Raw genomic sequence first — 23,692 nt, 5'->3', positions numbered from 1 at the left:
ACACTTTACAGCTCACTGGTTACTTTCAGGAAGTTTGCTGTTAACGTTACATTTACATGGGTGCAGTATAGCTCAACTGGTGGAGCAGGCATCCCATATACAGAGGCTGTGATACCTCAATACAGTCGCCCCCCTAGTCCCAGCCTAGAGCCCTTTTCCACATGCTTTCCCACTCTCTCTGACCCCTTTCCTGTCTACCCACTGTCGAACAAAACACCTTTAAAATAAAACATATCATATTTAGGATTGTGAGCTCTGAGAGGAGAACCTACTGTACAAGTCAGTCTCATCCAGAATCTCTGACTTGATGATTTCTTCAATAATGTCCTCCAGGGTGACAATTCCCAGAACCTCGTAGAAAGGGTCTCCTTCGCCTTCATTGTTCACCCTCTGAACTATGGCAAGGTGGGATTTTCCTAACAAAACATAGACACACAGGTTATAAACTTAGGGTCATATAATGATAAAGAAAGTTAAACATAGTTCAGGCAGTGAACATGAGGTTACTGGGGGACAAACAGGTGGAAACACACATGGCCAACTTCAGTCTATACAGAACAAATCTGACATATATCGTGGATTAATAATATATATTTTATAGCTTTTTCTTTTTCTTTTTTTTTGAGAAATAGGAACAATAAATGTCAGATACGGTTGTGGGCATCATGATGCTGATGTTGCTTTGAAGTATTAAAGTCCAAATCACACAACGGGCAGGAGACACAAAGAAATCAGAGGAAATAACTGTTTTTTGGTTTTAGATCGATGACCAGCAATGCAGGACGTAGCAGTTAAAGTGTCAAACCGTTAACAGTGCTGGGGAAAAAAATAGGAAAATAACATCCAGCCAAATAGACAGACAGGGCGGACAGTTAGACAGCTCTAAATTTCATCATATCAGCCCCTTTGGCCCTCCTTGCCTTCACATCTGTGTTCCCAGGACCCTCCTGTGTGCTGTACCATCTGAAAAAAAAAGAAACAAACTGCCGTGTATGCAGAGAAGACTTTCAGGCAAAACACTAAACAAATTCTTTGCCTTTTCTCAGCTTGTGATCATTTAAAAGGAATTTTCCAGAGGCAGGGGCTAATATTAGCCCCTGCAAAATGAAGTTTCCATTCCGCCCTGGCGATATTCTCACCAAGCAAAGAAGCAGACTGGGCAAACCTCTGCTGTGTGATCAGATTGTCTCAAAATGGGCCGTTTGCATGCAGATACACCTGGATGTTAAAAAAATGGAGGATGTCAGTGTGCATGTGTGCATGCACACATGTCGGGGTAGTACGTGCGGGTGTTTATTTTTAGTGAGAGCAGGTACATCGCTATGCTCTGAGGCTGGTTCAGCTAATGTGTTGGCTGCTTTGGTGCAGGCACAGAATCAAAGGACCTCTAGCTGATCATCTGAGTGTTTTATTGCACTGCAGCTCCTGCTTCTTCATGACACTATTGCAGCACACCAGTGTGAATTGGACTAAGCCTGAGAGCCTGAATTTGAGAATGGTGTGAGAGTGAGATGTGGAATTGATGGTTTGAAGAAACACACTTAAGTCATCACAATCGACTAGCTCCCCGAAGAGATGTATTAATAATGTAAACACAGACATGCTCTGATATGAAGAGTCTGCAAACGTAAGGCGATATACAAGTCTTACCTAACAGTCTTGCTATTTCTGTGAGGGTGTGAATGGATTTCTCAGCATATTATTCTGTCACTGAGAGGTTGGATTTAGCTAAGACAAACATTAATGGAGCCTCATGGGTTAAAGCAGTGAGGCCTCAGAATTCCTTGAGCATGCAATTACTCTGAACTGCCAAGGGAAGGAGAGTGAAATGAAGCAGCCAGCACAACACAGCACAGTGAAACAGATCGATGAATACTTCCTCCTCTGTCATGGTGTCCACTCCACCCATGTCAGGTCTATAAACAAATCATACCCTGTTTGTCTCTCATTCAGAAACTGTCGCCTTTATCGCTGGTTTGAGCATATATCAGCTAATTCAATGATGAATTTCCTTTTCTTCTCATTGTAAAGAAATATCTTCCTTCTGAAACATGCAATAGTACAATCATGGAGTGTGGAGATTTCTAGGAGCCCGTCAACCTACAAAAGATTATAAACCCATTTTCAAACAATATGAGTCCATCATTCTAAAATTAGAAATGTTCTTCATTTCTGAAAAATGTATATTAAAACGAGAAACTGTAAAAAAACCCAAGAGCTACATCTCAGACTCTCCAGGCCTCAGTTAGCGTGTTAAATGTTAAAGTTCATGACAGTACAATTATAAAAAGACTGAACAAGTACGGCTTGTTTGGAAGGGTTGGAAAGAAAGCCTCTTCTCTCTAAAAAGAACATGGCAGCACAGCTTAGGTAGCAAAGCTGCATCTGAACAAAAAAAACTACAAAACGTCTGGAACAATGTCCTTTGGACAGACCAGAGCAAAGTGGAGATGTTTGGTCATAATGCACAGCAGCACGTTTGGAGGAAACCAAACACAGCATATCAGCACAAACACCTCATACCAGCTGTCAAGCACGGTGGTGGAGGGCTGATGATCTGGGCTGGTTCTGCAGCCACAGGATCTGGGCACCTTGCAGTCATTGAGTCCACCATGAACTCCTCTGGATACCAAAGTACTCTAAATGTGAGACCATCTGTCTGACAGCTAAAGCTTGGCTGAAACTGGGTCATCAACAGGACAATGATCCCAAACACAGCAGCAAATCTACAACAGAATGTCTGAAAAAGAAAAGAATCAACGTGTTGCAATGGTCCAGTCAAAGTCCAGACCTCAACCTGACTGAAATGCTGTGGTGGGACCTTTAGAGAGCTGTGCATGAACCAATGCTGCAAACCTCAATGAGCTGAAGCAAAGCTGTAAAGAACAGTGGGCCAAAACTCCTCCACAACAATTTAAGAGACTGATAACATTATACAAAAATCAATTACTTCAAGTTATTTCAGTTAGGTTGTTCTACAAGCCATGGGGAGTACATTGTTTGTCACAAACTTCCTCTGTTAGTTCTTGGTAAATAATTAATGACACAGTTGGATGACAAATGAAAAAAAAATAATGATATTTGAAGTGCTCTTGTTCATCTGAGGTTGTATTTACCCCATTTTAAAGCCTGACACAGAACAGATTATCTTTTTAATTTGTCTGAACGACATTAGGACCTTGACAGGTAAAAATGGCTGCCGTTAAAAAGGTAAATTATCGTGACTAAAGATGAACTTTCCCATTTACATCCATCTGTTTTCTCTTGACAAAATTCTCAAATGAAAGATACCAGATGAGAACTGCGAGAAGAGTCAATTGCTCCAGAAAGACACACACTTTCAAGCCTGATAATCCACAAATCCTTAAATGTATCTAAGAATACAGAATGTTTCATGTCCAAAGAAAATTAGCTCCAAATATTCCTACAATATATATAATTTAATTTTATGATAATGTCAGACACCAGACAGACTGACAGATACAAACTAAAGACATAAATCAATACCACCTCTCAACAAAAAGTAAGCACATTAACTGATTTAGTTCAGTATCTTTTGAGAGAACGCAGTGTTCTTGTTGTTGTTCCATCTGTTACACATGTGAAAAACTGGTTCAGCTTTATCAGAGGATGAGGAACAACCAATAGGAATGTGTGTCACCTTAACCTCATCTGTCTGGCAGGTAACAAGATCCGACCTATGACCTTTATGTAAGCATACTGATAAAGCTGTGGAACACCTTTCTGAGACTAAGCACAATAAGTCCAATAAGTCCTGCTCTCCGAGTGACCACGTGCTCAGGCACACTTCACACGCAAATGATACGGCACAAGCTGCTTGCTTGACAAGTTAGATTAATCTAATTGGGATGTCGGTGGAGTATACTTTCCATCAGCTCCTTGTACCACGCAGAGGAGGTGACTTTAAGTCTCAGAGATGGCGCTGTTGTGAAAGCATCAGGGGTGGCAGCATGGGTCGTGAGTTTAAAACAAGAAAAACTGAGTGGAAAGCTATTCAATGGAAATGACAGAGAAAAGCATGTTTATGTAAAGCTGAATGCTGTTTATTCTAGAGTCTGTCCCACGGGCTGCAATGTAAAGAGATGGAAATTTCACAGATTCCATGGAAAAGAATGCAAAAGAAAATAACACACGCAATGTTTCATTTATACCATTCAGCATGTTGGAAGTCAGCAGCTTATATATTCAACAAGGGATGTTTTGATTGAATGTTTGTCCGTAGATTTGTTTCATTTAGTAACACAAGCAGATTGAAATGATTTGTTTAGAATATTCATGGCTCCCACAAAATTAATCTTAATTACCACCAATTTATGTTCCCCATAAGTTAAATAATAACTATGGTGCGTATTTGCATTAAAGAGGTCCATATTTGCATTTATCCGGTGAAATATTTCACCCTCTATCTGACGCATTGGCTCAAATGTCTGTGCTCGTTAATAATTTAATAAGTTGCTGAATCCTGACTGAGTTTGGTGATCATAGCACCACAGCTTTTTACAAACTTCAATCACGTCAGTAATCCTTTAATTTCAAAGGTTCCAAGTAACACTAATTTCCCATTTCCTTCAGAATTATGACCAACTACAACCGATTAGCTAAACCTGCTCCTTCCTGTGGAGTAGGGCTGAGCAAGGTTCCCTATTTAGGGGAATTCTGATTTCAAACCAGACAAAACAAAACAAAACAATTTGACTTTTTGCAACTAAATCTGATGGCATCAGAGCAAAGACATACTAGCTTGCGGTCTTTGAACAAATGTGTGATGACATTTTCTACAGTGCTGCTAACGCTGAGTATAAGGCTCAGAAAAATGACTCGAGTAATTCTTTCTGCATCCGTTTGACCAAGAGGCTTGTGTGATGTAAATCTTCCACTGGGTACCTCTGTGACGTACCACATGCAACACAAATATTTGTAACCATACAGACTGATCTTAACACCAATCAGAAAAACGACATACCAGGCTAAGATGTTAAGGAGCATAAGAACAACATGGATGCTTGTTTTGAGGGGAAATTTTGCAGGAGAATTGCTGTTCCACATCTTTTGAATGTAATATTGACCAATAAGAGGCTCGTGCATTGTAAACTTGAGGCCCGAAGAACCCAGAAGGACATGCGAACTATGTAGCCAGCTTTATGCTACTACTTTATTCCTTTAGAGCAGTGAAAAATGAATCAGTGCAGTTTATATCCAATAATAATATAGTGACATGAAAAGATGCTGCTCACAGTGCAGACAGACAGACGAGAAAGAGCAGGCGGAACCATGCAACATAACTTTATTCTTTTCTTTTTAGCTTACGTTTTGAATTGCACTCAAAAGGTTATTTATGTGTGAAGTTTAATAGCAGGCAGTGGCGGTCGCCATTACATTATTCCAAATGTCCCACCCTGAATGGAGAATGGTTGTGAGGGGCTTCAGCCCATCACAGGTGACATTGTGCCAATTTATAATCTCCACTTACGCTACAGTAAAGATTTTAGAGGAAATCCAGAGCATCCAGAGAGGCTTCAGCTCAAATACATGCAAAACCAATTTGCTAACACACTGAATGAAGACGGGACCTAGCTAACTATCAACAGCATGTTGATATTGTCACTGTGACCATGTAAACTGATGTTAGCAGAAAGCTCAAAGCATTGTTGGGAAGTAAAGTATCAGAAAAATTGCTGGAATGACAATTATGTCAATTTCTCTTGTTTATTAAAGATGTTGGTCAATGATTACAGTGTCAATGGTAGCTGTACAACACAACTAAGCCAGGTACTGATGCCTGGCAGACTTTGACATTCAGTGTCTAATAAATGCTAGCCTGACATCCCATTTCGTTAAAACTCAGGCAGCAGGGCATGCTTAGCTTCTTCTTTTCATGCTAAAATAAGGTTATTAAATATCTCGAACCCACACAATTACAAGCAGAAGCATAGAAGTTTTTAAAACACAGGAGCAGCAGGAAAATTAATGAGAAAATGAAAGCTACAGTGTTAGCAAACGCACCCATGTGAACTCATTCTACCTTAGAGTCTGAAGTCAGCCTCCCTCAGTGATACATACACATACAAATCAACTCACAAACACACACTCTTTCGCACGGTAGCACCACTCCAGATCGTTGTGTCTTGCTGTCCCACAAGATGGGTGCATAGTTTCCAGTTTCCCACAATGACAAAATACCACATCAGCGAGAGAGAGAGAAAAAAAAGCAGCTTATCTTTTCCATAAATATAATACAAGACAATGACAGCATGTTTATTCATAGCTCCTTAGCTGCTGTAGAGGCAGTCAGTTTTGTGAGGGCGGGCTAGAGGTGGAGGGTGGAGGATGACCCTCTGGACCCTCCAGAGCCTGAAACTTGGCAGCAGCTTCATGGAAAGCGTGTCCTTGCGTAGACCAGTTGTCTAGGGTCCTATAATCCACCACTGTTGCCTGACATCTGGGGCGGTTTAGCTGGTCTGAGGCTGGGTAGTTCAGTGCACAGGCACACAACAAGGCCAGGGGTCAATTCACTTTCAGTTTAACCCATTAAGGAATTAGTCATCAAACTGCCTGTTTGTTTGAACATTTCTGAGAGTAATAGTTATGTCATTAGCAGTACAGTAAACGGTGTTTTGAGATTCCACTTGTGACTAGGTGACGTAGACACACTCATGCAGAGGGATTATTTTGTTTCCCTCAAGAATATAGGCAGCAGAGGCACAATACCAGGAGGTGCTTAATCAGTTCAGGTACTAAGCTGTTGTTTCAAACACTCACAGAGTGTTGACACATGCGGTTAAGTCCTGTTACAGTTATAGCTCCACTAGGCCATTTTATTGGACCACTTTCCTTTTCCCACTACATGTCTTACATCTTACTGATACTGGGATTTTTCTTGTTGACTTATTACACCAAAGACCTTCATAAACCGTACAGCCTAAATGCTCTGTACATTTCATATGTGCTGTACGCTTTATTTATTTATTTAACAAATGAGGGGTACAGTATGCCTTTGTGGTTATTTTCTACTGTTATGTGCTGATTATGCTTTGAAGCATGTGAAGAGCACCAAGGTCAGTTTGGGACCAACTGAAAGTATACATGCATACATGCTAGCATCAATCAAACTACACACAGCGAAATTAACTTGCTCTCATAAAAGAAAAAACTGTATATATTCTCCCACATTCACACACATATAAGATAGAAGGAAAATAAGATAATATAAAATATATTGAAATAAAGTTCAAATAAATGGGCTTATTTTCAGCCTTGTCCGTGTGTCACTACTGCTGGTGCTTGATGACCTTTGATGATGTTTTATCATTGATGTTTTTGGTCAAGCACCTCCTATATTATGTAACATAGACAAGTTGAAATGTGAGTCTGAGAGAGGTTCATCTTCAAGTATTTCTCATTTGTTTAACTGGGTTCTGTATATCTTCTTTTAGGGCTCGTGTGGGAATCTGATGATCCTTTAGATGATGTTCATGCAGAAATAATAGAAAAAATACATAATAAAGTTATGGAGTGCCAAGAGGTAAAGGTTAGCATCAGCTTGCTGACACGTCCACATTGATAATTACCTTGTTCATCATCACTTTAGACTGTTAAAATTGTGATGCAAATTACCATTATCAAACCAGATGAGTGTCCCTATCATCAGTTATTATCATCAATTATCGTGCTGTGAAACATAACTACGTCCACAGAGGGTCACGACAATCTATCCAAAAGACTTTAGAGACATTTCAACTAAAACAAAAGTGTGATTCTACAGGTGGGAGTGGAATAAAAATAAGGAGATTATCAAAATCAATAAGTTTAATTCTTTGAGGGATGTTCAGTGTCTCGATGTCTGTGATCAAGTAAGAAACATTTTTATTCCAAACGTAAAGCTAGAAATATAGAATATATGGAAAGACCACACTTCTTAATTTTAAGAGAAGTGGGATTAGTAATAAAAACATATTGAATTCTGTGGATGAAACTCAACAAAAGAGGAATTCAAGAAGAATATTTCTAATAGGCTCATTTCATCCCGTCATTTGGCAGAGATCCTGAGTAGGTCAATCCATCCATCCATCCATCCATCCATCCATCGGTCCCCCATCCACCCATCTATCTGTCCCCCATCCATCCATCCATCCATCCATCAATACCCCAAAGCCTGAGAACTTCCATTCAGGCCTTCAGAGACTAAGCCGTGTGCTCTTTTCCACCATTCCCAGCTTATTTATGGAATGCAGCTTTGTCATATTTTTCCATAGCGCAATTTTCCCCCCTATAAATAGGCACCTAAGGCTCAGAGGGGTCGGTATCTGTTGTGGACACTCATCACTGGCCCCCCTCCCTGTCTTGCTCTCCCCCCATTTTTCCAAATATTTGAACACTGACAAATATAGTGCAGTGTTAGGGTGATGGGAACCCGTTGCATGATCTCTCCTCTACATCTACCGGTGAAAAAAAATCTGCAGTTTCCAGCTATTCTGACCCATTTTTCCACTGACACGGATAAAGACTTTCCCCCGATGCGGGTTACGCACCGACTATTTACAGCCTCTTGGTTTTTAGAAACACTGAGGATGGGTTTGATGTGTAGTGAAATCATCTGGAGTAATTCTGTGGCTTAACCCGTTTTATCCAGAGACATAAATGGAATCTATCTGTCTGCATGTTTGTGTATAACTGTGTCCATAAGTATTATAGATGAAGAGTTTTCAAAGTCTAAGACAGTGAGCCACGGTGCTTAAGTCCTCAATACAATCATGATCAATTATGTTGTTTAATCCAATACAAAATAAGCATTAAGTTTTCCATATTGAGACTCCACTAAGTACTGTCCTGAGGTATTTTTTAGCTTCTGACTTTGTGAGAAATGTGTTATTCTTTTGATAAGTAAAGTCATTTTTTTTATCTTCTCCATTTACTTAGCCTCCCGTGAAACTATTCAGAGCCCCCCGGGGGAGGTCCGCCTCACACTTTGAAAACCTCTGCTATAGATCGTACTGATAAATGAAATATCTTGTGAGTTATCTATAGAAACAAGGAAATAAACCAGACTAAAATAAACTCCACAATTAGTTACGTAAAGAGCATCACAGCTGCTGCTTGAAATAGGTGAACTTTCACTTTTGCATCTCTCATAGAGTCTTTATGGGCTTTATGGGTCAATAATTACCTGCAGAAACTAGAGAGGAGAGCAGAAAGTTCAAATATAAAATAACAAATTCACTAAAAGTTTAATTTCATTCAAACAGTATAATTTAGCAAAAATCTGACAAATGAGGGTCGTGTGTTACAATAGTTCTTTGCAAAGTAAGAATAAAAAGTAGACTAAGTCTGAGATCGTTTTATTGGGAGCATTTTTGTGAGATAACATCTGTCAACAACAGATGACACATTCAGAGACAAGTGTGAGACGCTTTAACTTGACTTGTGTGTTAAACACAGATGTAATCACATCCCATACTGTCACTTTTGAGGCATGTTACACTGAACTCCAAAGTATGAATACAAGTGCTGTTCTCTGATGTACAATACTGACCTCGGAGCAGTGGTCACTGCTACTTTTGCTACACTCCTGAGCTGTGGTCTTGGAATACAACATGCTACTGGAGGAAGAAGACAAGTCTATCTGAATAATTTGCTCTAAGTTCAACTACTGCTATCAGCAGACCTGGAATCTGCAGACGACCCTCTTAACAAACTAAATGATATATCCATCCTTTTTCTGTACCTGCTTTATCCAGTTCAGGGTTGCAAAGGGGCTGCATCCTGGGCAGGTCGACCACATGATATAATGTATCATTAAAGCAGAACAATGAATGCATCCGAAACAGTTAGCATTAGAGTAGTGATCGTAAAGGACTAAACATAATTTGAGGAAACAGTTCGAAGCACCACAGCTGGAACATGCTGCCTCGACGGTGTCCTGAAAGCTTCTGGTTTGAAGCACACAGCCTAAATAATTCCATAGTTCATACATATTCTATATGAAACTGAAATTATATATTTCTCAAGACCAAATTTCATCAACAAATGGGGAGTTACCTTCACACTAATCAGAATGCCCGACTTGTAATGTGCATCCAAACATTTTGTCAAAACATGAGAACAAATTTGTGTTTTTCTACAGAAAATTGCTGCTCATTTTCACATATCATATCCTCCTCTGCTAACATAGCATTTAGCCTCCCTGTTGCAGTCTGTAGACAAGCCCCTCTGTCTGTGAGTTAGACCCCCTCCTCTGTACAGTTCTGCAGACCCACAGTTTCTGCATTCTTGATCCACCCGTATCCCTTCGGACCCCAGCAAAACAGCAACAAAATCCATTATCCTGACAGCGAAAAAAGAATTTTAGAAGACCTAAATAACCTTTTTTTTTTCTTTGAAGTGATAAAAACAAACTTGATGGAACAGCCTAAAATAACTGCGTGTTTAAGAGAAGCAAAAAACAAATAAACTGTGTGGTACACAAATGTTTCCATTATTTTGATTAAGACAACCATGATATTACTCAACACACACACACACACACAGTAATCTATTGGAATAATCCGGTGCTCTGAGGTGAGAGATGCACCAGTTTCATGAAGCCCTTCTCACTCACAAAACTACTGATGGAGACGGTGTCTGTTCTTCATGCACCTTACATCGATGTCAGGTTGCTTTTATTACTTTGTTATGAGTGAAACCACATTGTGCAACAAAAGCAAATAAGTCTCTGTCTTATATCATTCAAACATCAAATTATTCAACGCTGTCTCACTTTACAGTCATTGAATCCCCTCGAAATTGCGGCATAGTAACCATTTACTTATGAAAGACTGCAGTGGTACTGCAATGGCAGAGTGGAAGCTATCGCTGTGGCAAAACGCTGCTGTTCTTCAGGTGAGAAAATGAGGCGCCAAAGAAAACCTGATGCCAGTGTGAGCAGGTGTAAAAACATGCCCTAACGTTCTGAGTTTATGAGGTTTGAGTTGTTTTCCACAGTCAAAATGAACGCTGTTAGCTTCACTCCTCGTCAGCACATTTCACACACACTCACTACTATAATAATAATTATAACATGGTGTGAAACTGTGGGGACTAATCTGTCCACCTAACTTAAGTTTGTGCTTATAATAAACCAAAATGAAACAGGTCACTTAAAGCAAGTGTAGCTGGTAAAAGGTCAGTTAACATTGGTGTTCGGTCAACTCTAACCGCAGGGCGAGGACCCTTCTATGCTTATCAGGCAGACTGGTTGTTTGGCCACTAGCAGACTTAATTCAAGGAAAGTGAATTGATTTCTAGTACGCTTCACATAGGCATGTCAGTTTAACTTCCTAACCAGTAAAAATCTAGTGCTTGTATGCTTACCCAGAATAAAGATGGCAAACAAAGATGGATTGTTCGACCATGGAAAATTTTTAGACCTAAAACTCAGCTTTGTGATACTTTTATCAACACACTTTATACAAACATGTGCAGGGCAGCTGAGAGGGGAAATAAAGAAGAATCTAAATGTTTTTGTGGGTGTGTCTAAGATTAGCTTTTATTGAATGTCTATAGTTTCCAAGTTCAACCTCTACCTGGTCTGGATCTGGTCTTGAAATGTTCTCAACCTCCCAAACTCTTGGTGTTGTGTCTGTTTAAAGGCCTTCGTATCAGCTTGGTCTCCGTTCAGGTCGTCTTGACTACAACACTCACATACACACTCTATCTTCTTTAAAAGGTGTTTATTCAGTTCAAGTCAGACAGCACAGTTAGATTGACTTTTTTTCTCAGGCTTTGGCGCTCTGTTTGCGATTTTTCTGGAGACCGAGTGTTATGTTGTCAGTCAGTATTTTAGTATAACCGCAAGTATTCTCTGAGCCATTTATAAATCTTCCTCCCGACACCTTTTGCACGCCTGTGGCCCCATATCATCATAGTCACAGCTCAATGCACCACTGCTAGAACCACACATTCAGCGTGTTATTTGGGCCCTATCAGTGTCAAACAAATGTATCTTGGTCTCATCCGACCAAAGACTGTTCTTTGGTGTACCGAGGAGCACACTTTCTTTTCTTGGATGCATTCATAGAGGTTGATGTTATGCAATGTTCGTCATACTGTCAGAGTTTTAAGTGGTTTAAGGATGGCTACTGCATCTTTTTTAATGGTACTATAGCTTGTTCTCACTGCACTCTTCTACATCTTTGTGACGGCTTACATTCGATTGTTTTAAGTTCTTCTGAGGATTGAATCCGTGTGAAGCCATAATGCAGTCATATGGATAGATGCTATCCATAGGTCCACTGAGAAAGTCCTAATAAAAATCCCTGTTTTGTCCATTTGCATCACACTGAGTTTTACTTTACAGCCCTAATTGTTTATTAGTGTGCAGCCATGCAGTTTTACATAATTCTAGATGCAACGTGATGTGAAAAAGAAAGTACACCCTCCTTCAATTCCAAGATTTTACATATTCGGACACTAAAAGAAAATCATCTGGTTCTTAACAGGTCAGATTAGGTAAATACAATCTCAAAATAACAACAACGCACTATATATTACACCGTGTCATTATTTATTTAACAACAACTAAACCAAAATGTAGAAGCAGTGTCTGAAGAACTAAGCTCACCTTTATCATTTCCATAGCCAGGTGCTGATAATAATAATAATTTACCATATTTTTAATGCTGTTGTTTATTGTTATTTCTAATTTGTTATTTTATTGCTCTGTGGCATTGTTACCAGGTCAAATTCCTGTGTACATTGTACATTTGGCGAAATAAAGCGATTTCTGATTTCTGGTTCTAAAATACACTTGCTAAACTGATGATTGAGCACCTCTATAAAAGCAGAAATTTGGTCAGTTTGCTGGTCTGCAGCAGTCAGATGTGTGTAAACACAATGCCAAGGAGGAGAGACACCAGCAATGATCTTAGAGAAGCAACTGTTGCTGCACATCAATCTGATATGGGTTATAATAGCATGTTCAGTTAGCGTGTTAAATGTTAAAGTTCATGACAGCACAATTAGAAAAAGACTGAACAAGTATGGCTTGTTTGGAAGGGCTGCAGGAGAAAGCCTCTTCTCTCTAAAAAGAACATGGTATCACAGCTTAGGTTTGCAAAGCTGCATCTGAACAAACCACAAGACTTCTGGAACAAAGTCCTTTGGACAGACCAGACCAAAGTGGAGATGTTTGGTCATAAGGCACAGCAGCACGTTTGGAGGAAACCAAACACAGCATATCAGCACAAACACCTCATACCAGCTGTCAAGCATGGTGGTGGAGGGCTGATGGTTTGGGCTTGTTCTGCAGCCACAGGACCTGGGCACCTTGCAGTCATTGAGTCCACCATGAACTCCTCTGGATACCAAAGTATTCTAGAGTCAAATGTGAGGCCATCTGTCCCACAGCTAAAGCTGGGCTGAAACTGGATCATCAACAGGACAATGATCCCAAACACAGCAGCAGATCTACAGCAGAATGTCTGAAAAAGAAAAGAATCAACGTGTTGCAAAGGTCCAGTCAAAGTCCAGACCTCAACCTGACTGAAATGCTGTGGTGGGACCTTTAGAGAGCTGTGCATGAACTAACGCTACAAACCTCAATGAGCTGAAGCAACAAAAAGAAGAGTGGGACTAAATTCATTCACAACGATGTGAGAGACAACATCTAATTGAAAATGGTTACTGTAGGTTATTGTTGCTAAAGGTTCTACAACTTTTGAATCATCAGGTGTATTTAGTGTATTTTCAACTAAATATAGAATGACTTGCCCTAATATGTGATGTGCTGTTGTTTCTCAGAGTTTGTATTTAGCGTTTTTATTACATCCTGATACATACAAGCTTTGGAAGTGAAGGATGACTACCCACCCACCACAGCTTTAAACAAGGGCAGTCAAAGGCTTGGACAGTCAGTCAGTGCGTCCAACATTGTGACTGGTACGGAAAATATTTGGACTCATCATGTTCAAAAAATTTCAGTCTCCAGCTCCTGACTGTGTTTACAAGGCTTTGGTCACTCTGCTGCTACTAGCCAGTGTTGTTTGACTACACTCACACACACATACAGTACAGTCTCACACACACACTGCTGGAGCAATATTGTTGTTCATTCAGAGAAGCAGCTTGCTGTCGTAGCTGGCTGCGTTTGTTGTTGAAAGGTCCCCTGGGTGGAGATTCCTTTGGGCCTCAGTCATAAGGAGAGGCATCAATGGGAAACCAGTGGGGATAAATGAATGGGCCTGCGATCAGGTGCTGCTCTGTTATGTGAGTGTTGCAACTGCTGAATGGTGAGCACATCCCACAATGATGAGAACTGAGGCTTCTTTTAAAGGAAAAACGGATGCAAGTGAAAGCACAACTATCTTTATCTTTAAAGAATCATGAAACAGCTGCAGGTTTCCTGACCTGTTCTAATATTAAATCTTTAAAGCTTGAACTGCTGATTATATTACTGTCTGGTCCAGTTTTCTAACAGTCTAAAAACTATGTGAGTGAAGTAGGATTTGTGGTAACTAGATACAGTCGATAGTCTGATCGATACTAGATTTAGCATCTAACTAGATGTTCATTTGCAACAGCATTAATGTCAGTTTTGCCAACTTCGCCGGCTCCACTGACAGAAATCTTCTTCTACAGCTTTGCAGCAGACAAACTAGCAGCCCCTCCCCTCATAAACAGCTGAACACAGCTCAGACCTGCTGCTGTCACCATCACTGAACTAATTTAACAATGTTCTCATTGTCAGGCCTCAAACGTTTCATTCTTTGATCATTTTGGAAGACAGTGCGACAGTGTTTTTACAGAGGCGCACCAGGGCAACTTTCAAATATGCGCCAAGGTTGTTTTTTGCTGAAATAGTGAGAATCTGTGTGTGTGTCTTGTCAAAATGTCTAAAATGGTCCGTCTTCTTGCTGTTACCATCCAGTTAGCGGCTCACTGTCCTCTCGCTTCAATTCGGGTTGAGCTGTCGGTTAGATTTTATCCTTTTATGGTCAGAATAACATAACAATTCAATTTTTTTGTCTAGTTTCATGAAAATATGCTAATTTACTGTTAGGGCTGTGACACCATGGTTGTCCGGCCAGGCTCATGCTACACATGCTGAATGACATTTCTACCAAATTCATTAGTCTTTGTCTCATCTGGCAACAGGATGTTCTCTCCACACTCACATTCTTTAGCAAAGTCTTGAGGTTTCGTGCCAAAACACAAGCAAAAGTGTTTTTTTGTTTATTCCTTCAGTGCTGTCCATAGAGGTTAATGTCATATTGGGTAGCTTACATTGTCTGAAAAGACTACCACCGGAACATTTGGTCTTTGTGAAGTCTTGAAACAGATTTTTAGGTGCCTTTTTTGTGATTACTGTCTCTGCAGGGACAGGATGCAGACATTCAAATGGACACAACTCATACTTCCAAAACTAAGAAGAATCTGGTGTAAACAGGTCATTTTATGGCTAAGTGGAAACCACAGATGTACTTGTTCATTTTGTTTTTTACTGACAAAAGGTTCTCTAACTTGAGTTTCTGTGTTGGGGCCTGCATTTTTAACCAAATATTTTCTAATTATTTGTATTATATTTTTCAGAGGAGGAAATATTCTGTCAAGAGGTTATACAAATATGAATCAATATATTTATCAAATATACTCTCTTCTGTTGTATCCTGGAGAATCCCTTGATGCACTCCTCACCAATTAAACACCTGAAAACGCTCTGTCTTGGCACTGAGTGCTTGGGGCTTTAAAACTTAGAATTAATACCTCATATAAAACAATTAGCCGAGGCGAAATCCTTAAAGCTAGAATGAGCTAAGTGCTTCATAAAATAAAGCCTCTGTGCTTTATGCAACAAGCTTTGAGAATGTGGTAGAAAACATAGAACTTTCAAGTTCTTTTCACTTAAGATTTTAACACTCAGTATAACTTATGAGTTTCGAGAACAGTTCAAGAACAATTCTGGTTCGATCTCATGGATTTCTAACTTAAAGGATGACTTGGAGTAGCAATTTCATAGTGCAGAGCTTTGCATTGCCTGTCTTGAACGTAAAGGCATGTTAGTAATATACTAACATGTAAAGGAGGTGTTAGAAGGTGAAATAGATTTTAACATGTCTTCCCACTAGTCCACAAAACATTCAGGCTTCAGTTTGTCTTAATTCAAAAACTGTAACACACCTGGAAGATGTAAACAACCTTGAGCACAAAATGCCAGCGGACACCACCTGTTTTTGTCTGAACACTATCTAAAAGAACTTTTCTGAGTAAAACCAAGTCTTGACCCCAAAATGCTTAAATGGTAATAAAAACTTTAAGTCCCTGCTGATTAATAATTAACTGCAGTATTACCCATAAAATACTAGCTGCTTCACGTTCTTATCAACCACAGGACAACCTGAAATAGATCTGCTGTTCCAGTGATTCCAAACATGTTTGTGCGTGTTAAATTGACATCAATAAATACGACTGGTCTCTCCTAAGCAAAGAATACAAGACTCAGGCACGAGTACGGCAGTGAAAAGCCATCTGCATCTGAGGCAAACAGGTCAGGAGAAATACATGAAGCTGGAGGTTCATTTGTGGGTGGGGTTAAGGCTTAGAGGCTGAATCTGGTTTGGAGGGTCAGCTGGAGCAGTGGCTGGGGCCCGCAACCCATAGTGGGGCTCTACTAGCAGTTCCCTCTCTTGCTGTTAGCTGGGAGACTCCAGAGAGGGCAGGCACACCAAGAGCATTGAATGACCTAAAAATGCATGTGTCTTTACAGCAAAGTTGCATAGACTGACACAGTTATGTGAAAAAGACTTGAGCCACCTCTCATCACCTTATATGTTACTTCCAATAAGCCAGACTCTCTTGTGATTTTTTAAAGTGGTCTTGATTGATCATTTTTCACGCTTCTCATGTCTTTCAAAGCTTTTTTTTGGATATTGGCTGCTTTTTCACTTTTTCCATCCAGTCCTTGTACCCGACCATTGTCAAAGGATTTTTTTAAGACACTGAACTCGTTAAAAAAAAGGCACCAAACTCAAGGAATTAACCTGTTTGTGATGGTATCTGTGAGCACTTTGTTACTAGCAGCCTGTCACAAAGGCCATGTTTTTTCATGACAGTGTGAACAGGACAAGTCACGTGGAATCCGATTTGTTCAATTCTAATCTGGGCCACTTCAGTATGAGGTTAGAAATCAGATACAGATCACATTTTTTGCAATGCGACCTCAGTCTGTACGATCAAACCGCAATTCATGCGTAATTTCACGTAATTGTGCGTAAACAATGCGTAATTCTTGATCAACGTTCGACAGAATTCTCCACAGGTGGAAGTCACCACCCGTCTGCGACTGTCTTTTAAATACAAGATGAACGAGAGGACAGACGTTAGCAAGGTGCTGGACTCAATAAGCATTTGGGAGGATAATTCCTGTATCTAGTGATGTCTTTGTTTTTTTTGCTCCTGCGGGTCGGGTGAGTATGGTGAATCGTTCACACTGAAATCTGATATTCGCCACATTAAAAAGAGTAATGTGAACAGACCAACAAAAAAATGGATCTGAGCAGTAAATCAGAATTGAGCATTAAGGCCTGCAGTCTGAACATAGTCAAAGACACATCATTTGTTCCCATTTTTAGTTTCAGCTAAAAAGATGTCATACTTGGCATATCTCAGCATGGTGTGCAGTGTGTCCTTAAAATATCTGAGGAAACTGGACAAGTGAAGGAGAAAAGAAGAAGTGTCAGGCCTAAAAAACTATCTACAGCAGATGAACAGGATCTGAAAGTGATGTCCTTAAGAAAGAGGAAAAAATTCAGCAAAGACCCGACACAGGAGCTGAGAGATGCATCTGGACCTTCAGCTGATCCATCTACTGTTGGCCCAAGCCTCATCAGAAATGGTCTCCATGGAAGGGTGGCTGTCAAGAAGCCATTCTTAAGGAAGGGAAACAGGGAGAAAAGGCTGAGCTATGCCAAATGACACAAGAAGTGGACTGAAAATCAGTGGCAGCAGGTCTTATGGAGGGATGAATCCTCCCCAGAGCCCGGACCTCAACATTATTGAAGCAGTGTGGGATCATCTGACAGAGAACGGAACAAAAGGCAGCCCACATCCAAAGAAGAGCTTTGGGGTGTCCTTCAAGAAACCTGGAGAACTATTCCTGAAGACTACTTAAAGAAATGACTGAAAGCTTGTCTAAGAGGGTTCAGATTGTGTTGAAGAATAAAGACGCTCAGACCAAATACTGACTTAGAGTTGGTTAGAATTGTACAAATTCTGTCTTTGCCTTATATATTGTATTTATGTTTTTTGCTGCACATGCTTCAATAAATTGCTGCAACTATTCCCCTCAGGGAAAACTTGTATTTCACTAAAGTAAAAAGTAATAACATTTCTACATTGTGTAAGGAGTGGTATTTAATCCAGAAAATCAACCTTTTGTAGTACTGTCTATATCAATTAGTTTTCAGGACAGTAGAGAGAGCTACATTCAGGTCAAACACTAAGAGGAGCAACTTCTTAGAAAAATATCAAACTATTCAAGTCATGACTAGCTTTTTATACTAAAACTGTGCTTTTTGGGGTGGTTTTTCACCTTAATATCCCTTTTGCAGTGTAAGAGCATGCAATAGTCACATGTCCTTTCGAGAATGACACTTCATGGCTCATTGGCTTTTGCTAATAAATGCTAAAGGGTGGCTGGTGCCAATTTCTAAGAAACCGAAACAGCAGTGTGAGAATTTTCCTAATGCTCTCCAAAGTGACTGACTACTTTCCATCAGACTTTTAAAAATCCATAAATAATTTAGTAATTAAGTCATAAGGTGTCCTCTACGAGTTCAGGGGTTTTTCGCTTTTCACTGCTTCATTCATTGTTGTTGTGTTTCACACGGCCAGCTGGAATTAGAGGCTAACACTGCTGAAGTCTCAGAAAACTAGGCTCCATCAGCTGATTGTAAAAAGCACTGGTGTCTTTTGGGCCTGTGGAGGGCCCGTCTTGGGCCTTTCCCTCTGCCAGTAAATAAAGAGATGGACAGTGTGCCCGGTGTTATCAATGAAGCCAGCCTCTTGGCTCTCCAAAAAGTGCAGCTTGGAAGGCGTCCATAGCAGGGCATTAGGCCTGGAGGTTTGTGTCGTTTGTAATTTATAACACTAAGGGGAAATGGGGAAGAGGACAATATGGAGAGAAGAGGGAGAAAGGGAATGTGGGAGGAGGGGGATGGGACTTGCTGCACAAGCAAGTGGCTCTGCTTCCCTGAGTGTGCTGCACTGAGCCTGGATACTAGCCTGACCAAGCTGCAGGGTTTTCTGTCCCTGTCGGAGGCACAGCCTGATTTTTCTTTAAGTTAAAGCCACACCAGATAAAGATGTGGTCATAAATATCATCCATGTAAAAAAATTCATGCAAAAGGTCGACATAGTATCGGTTTGGAAATAAAAAAGAAAGCTTTGTGAACCAAGAATTTGGTTTCAAGATGCAAGACGTACAATAGTTTTCAATTGATTTCAGCACCACACAATCACTATAGAATAGACCCCCCCCCCCCCCCCCCCCCCCCCCCCCCCCCCCCCCTCCATGCTGTGTTAAGTAACCATTTTCATCTGAAAAGCCCTGTCAGACTTCAGCTATAACAGCACAGAAGCTATCATTGTTTTCCTGCCTTTGGTCATCTTTGCTCGTTCATCCTGACCTCTCTAAAGTCATATCAGTGTATATAAATACAGATATATAATTTGTCAACATTGCAGAATCAGAAGAGTGACTACAGCGTTAGTGTCTAAAGTGGTCTGTTGCACAAGTTAGTAGTCAGCCTCAATACCTTTCAGGCACAAGGGTGAGGCTCGCTAGTCCCGCAGCTCCACCTCAAACAGGAAGTGTGAAAGATTTCTCACTTAGCCTCAGAGACACTCCCTACTTCTCATTCAGTATTTCAACATGAAACTAGGAGGAAACTAATCACAGTGTTCGTCTAACCAAAACCAGACTTTTAAAGCACATGGAAACATATTAGTCAGACTTCTCAAGCTGGATCAGCTAGGCCACTGACGCTGGCACTCTGTGCATGTTCAGAGTCTACATCCAGTTCACAGAGTTCAAAAGAAGAAACAGCGAGTGTCAGCGTATATTAATACAGCAGAATTCCCAATAAAGATGCTCTCATTCATGTATTTTTCCGTTTCTTTTGTCACAGTCAAAGTGAAAAATCCTCCCACTAAGACTACTTCGAGACTGTCGCTCTGCTCTAATAAAATCCTGATTTTATCATCACATCCTCACCTGACAAACTCACCATTCGGGTACCTTAAAGACAACCTCTGTGCAGTGAATCCAGTTGTACTGAATGATCGCCCACAGAGAAAGTTAGAAGTGGCAGAATGACTTGAATGTTTAGTCACGTTGTCCACAGCATCACAGAGCAGGACATATTTTAGTCAATCAGTAAATTTCCCCCTTCGTGCACGTATTGGAGCATGAACATGCAGTCCGTTTTGAGTTATAATCATAGCTCTACTCACACGTCTGAATGCTGTAAACTTACACTCAAGAGACTTCTTGAGACACGTGTGTTTGGAGATGCAGTTTAAATCAATGTATGAGCGCAGGTGTAAACAGGGCCTAAGTGCAGAGGCCACAAGAGGACTCGCTTTAAGAAAATAAACCAAAAGCTTCCCCTTTACAGTATCTGTAAGATCCAGAGTGTTCCAGGTTTACTGCGCATCAAAGTCTCAAGATAACAGCTACCGGCTTACAGTCACAGCAGTTTTCCCCTCGTGTGTTATTAAAACGTTTGCCTCAGCATTATTTATATGTCAGCAGCTAGATAGAGGAGCTTGTCAAGATGGCAGATTCACACCTGTGCAAGATCGTCACCAAACTTTGCACGTGTGTTGTTGTGTGTTGGTTCAAGCTTGAAAATGGATCTTTTGCATCATTATGAAGGAACCAGTGGAACAGACCATTACAGTGAAAAGCAGTCCTGATTCTCACAGCAAAGCTGATAACACAAAAGAACGTGAGAGATTTGCAGACTTCAGTCTTTATTCTACTATTATAATCAATATAATGATCAGTGCATCATTCTTCTCCTCCTCTTAATCATCACACAGCAACACTAATAGCAGCAATTTCCTTTCATTTTATATGACTGACGTAATGCACAACACCCAAATGACCCTGATAATATCTTAAAGACATAACTACAGACAAAACAAACACTTCCTCTCGCCAGAGGAGGATTTTTTTTGACATGGGAATATAATGAGGATCTTTCTAAAGTATAAATGACATAACGATGGCTTCAGAGAGATGAGCTCAGCCTTTACATTTAAAATGAGCATCTTTCTGATATCACGAATAAGGCTCTCCGTTTCGTGGTATCCAGCTCTGAATGGTCCCTGACACCCATTCATTCTTTGAGTCCTGAGAGCTGCCAGTAAATTCATGATTGCTTTGGAATAATAACAAGTCTCTCAAAAAGCTTGAAACAATTATTTGGTATTTCATTCAAATGGGATGCGAGCTGTTAAACTGAACAGAGGTAAAAACGTCCGGTGCTTTTCAACAGCTCAAGTGGATTGCATTTAAATTCAGGCCAGTAGTTTGTCACTGGAAATGTAGCACCGATCCATTTCAACCCATTTCCAGTACGAGCTCACACCTCTGAGCCTTAGTCCCCTGTTATGGTAATATGGCTCTGTGACCACGTCGAGTTATAAAGTCAAAATAATCTGTTAACGAAAGCGAAAAACACACACACGTCCAGAGTGATCTCTGTTTGGGAAACAGCTTATTAAAAGCAACGTGGGGGTGGTTGCATTCTGGATTGCATAATAACAAATTTTCCTCAATAGCGCATGGCGACAGATCCTAGGCAACATGAGCTGGAAGCAGACCCGGCTCCTTAACAACACGCACAACACAAAATTACAAAAGCTATTCCTCAGGAATAGCCATCATCCGAGGCGACCAGATGCGAGTCCAAAGCGACAGAAGAGCAGTGTTAAGGGAAAAAAATCTGTAGAATTTGAACTGTGCTCAATATAGTTATTTCACCACTCGAGACAATACATTACTGTTATGGTCTCTGTGGATTAAATTCTGACTAAAAGAGATACAGTAATACTACTATACTTGCTACAATACATGACTCGCCTGTTTGGCACAATGTGGGATTTATTCCTAAGTGACTTCTTTGTCACTCTACTATAAGCAGCCTATTGATTCATCAGGATTATATACAAATAAACCTGGCATACAGAGAGGAGGAGGTCAGGTAAAAGAGGTTTAGATCAGAAGTCCTTCACAAGAAGAAAACCCACCCAGTTTGCTCTTCAAAGTGGCACTTTGTAGCATGACATGTTCAAAACATGTTGCGGTTTGTGATTTCTTCTCTATTTCTGGTTATACCTTTGGATGCTTGCACATAGCTTTGCCAAGTGGGACAAAATTTGAAGGCTGGAGTATTTTCCAGCTAATGCCAAATATAGCAAGCTGATACTGATACAAAAGCAGTAATAGCGGGGCAGCAGCTCTTAATAGAAAAGCCAATCTTAATATACACTGGACTACACACAAACTAAAGTATCTGACACCTTCCTGGATGGCAAATCGGGCTCACTATAAGCAGACTGCACAGATGTTTTTAAGGGTAAAATGTATAGAAAAAATCAATGTAGAGAAAAGTCATAATGCCAGATCAGACAGGCTTTGGGAATGCACTGTGTCTAGATTCACACTCCTCAACTGTTGTACTAATCGGCTCTGAAAAGCCTACTCCATGTTGTACCAGAATCTGAAGAATGTAGGGCAATTCAAAAACCAGTCGTGGAACACAACAAACTCAAGGGTTCAGCCCAGTCAATATCTAAAACACCAGAAGTCAACCATTCATTTTCATTCACGCAGATTTCAAACTGAAACTGAGAGCTGCTTTGCACTGGTTAACTGGAATTTTACAGCGTCGGTCGATTCAGCACTAAAACATTCGTTCAAATTCACTCTGACGGACTTCATGCTTTAAACCATTAAAGTTAACAGCACTTTATATGTTCTTTAGGCATTAGATCTTTGATTGTATTTCCACTGCTACTGGCTTTTGTTGATGTGAGCATTAAAATGAATAAGAATTCGTAAAGGCAGGAGTGTATGCTAATTTGGTGCTGAAATGCAACCGTGGGCGGTGCCAGATCAGGCCAGTTCGAAGCCGACCAATAAGAAGACTTTGGATTTTTGGCAGCGGGCAGCTTCCCAAAAATCCGTTTTTACAGGAAATTTGTGAATTTGCAGAAACTAATCGCACTCTTCACATCATTTTGTGAGACCAGCAACTTCTACATCACCTTAACTTATTTCTTAGAGTCATTGCTTATTTCTCATGTGTTATTGGGCTGTTGACAGTAAATATCAAACCAGGTCAGGTGACACTGTGAATGCATAATGTCAGTTTGTTCAGTTTAGATAGACACGGGGGTAAATTTGAGGGCCAACTTAGATGTAAATTATATTGAGTTTGGGATGTGCACATGGACAACTTATGTTATGGTAACATTGTTGTTTCTATATGAGAGACGACCAGCATCAACAGAAACGGTCAAGTCTGTGCACAAGTTGGTGCAGTAACGATAAAGTGCTGCACACACACCCTCTGATGATGTCATTTACATTACCTGCACCCCACCAAAACATAGCGTATGTACAAAATGTGAC

At 40.3% G+C, this 23,692-nt stretch overlaps 1 protein-coding gene across 1 annotated transcript in view; it reads right to left on the bottom strand.

Annotated features, from left to right (window-relative positions):
* The window catches only part of cnnm2b (cyclin and CBS domain divalent metal cation transport mediator 2b), a 57,014-nt gene that overhangs the window by 24,806 nt on the left and 8,516 nt on the right, over positions 1-23,692 (bottom strand). The window contains exon 2 of the mRNA XM_072384355.1: positions 273-416. Within this exon, the coding sequence (XP_072240456.1) occupies positions 273-416 (144 nt within the window). The remainder of the gene's footprint in view (positions 1-272; positions 417-23,692) is intronic.

Source organism: Leuresthes tenuis, unplaced genomic scaffold, assembly GCF_036924035.1.
Source record: "Leuresthes tenuis unplaced genomic scaffold, fLeuTen1.0.hap1 SCAF_4, whole genome shotgun sequence".
In the NCBI taxonomy this organism is placed as follows: Eukaryota; Metazoa; Chordata; class Actinopteri; order Atheriniformes; family Atherinopsidae; genus Leuresthes; species Leuresthes tenuis.
The sequence above is the reverse complement of the archived record's forward strand: the minus strand, read 5'-3'. Positions and strand labels throughout refer to the sequence as shown.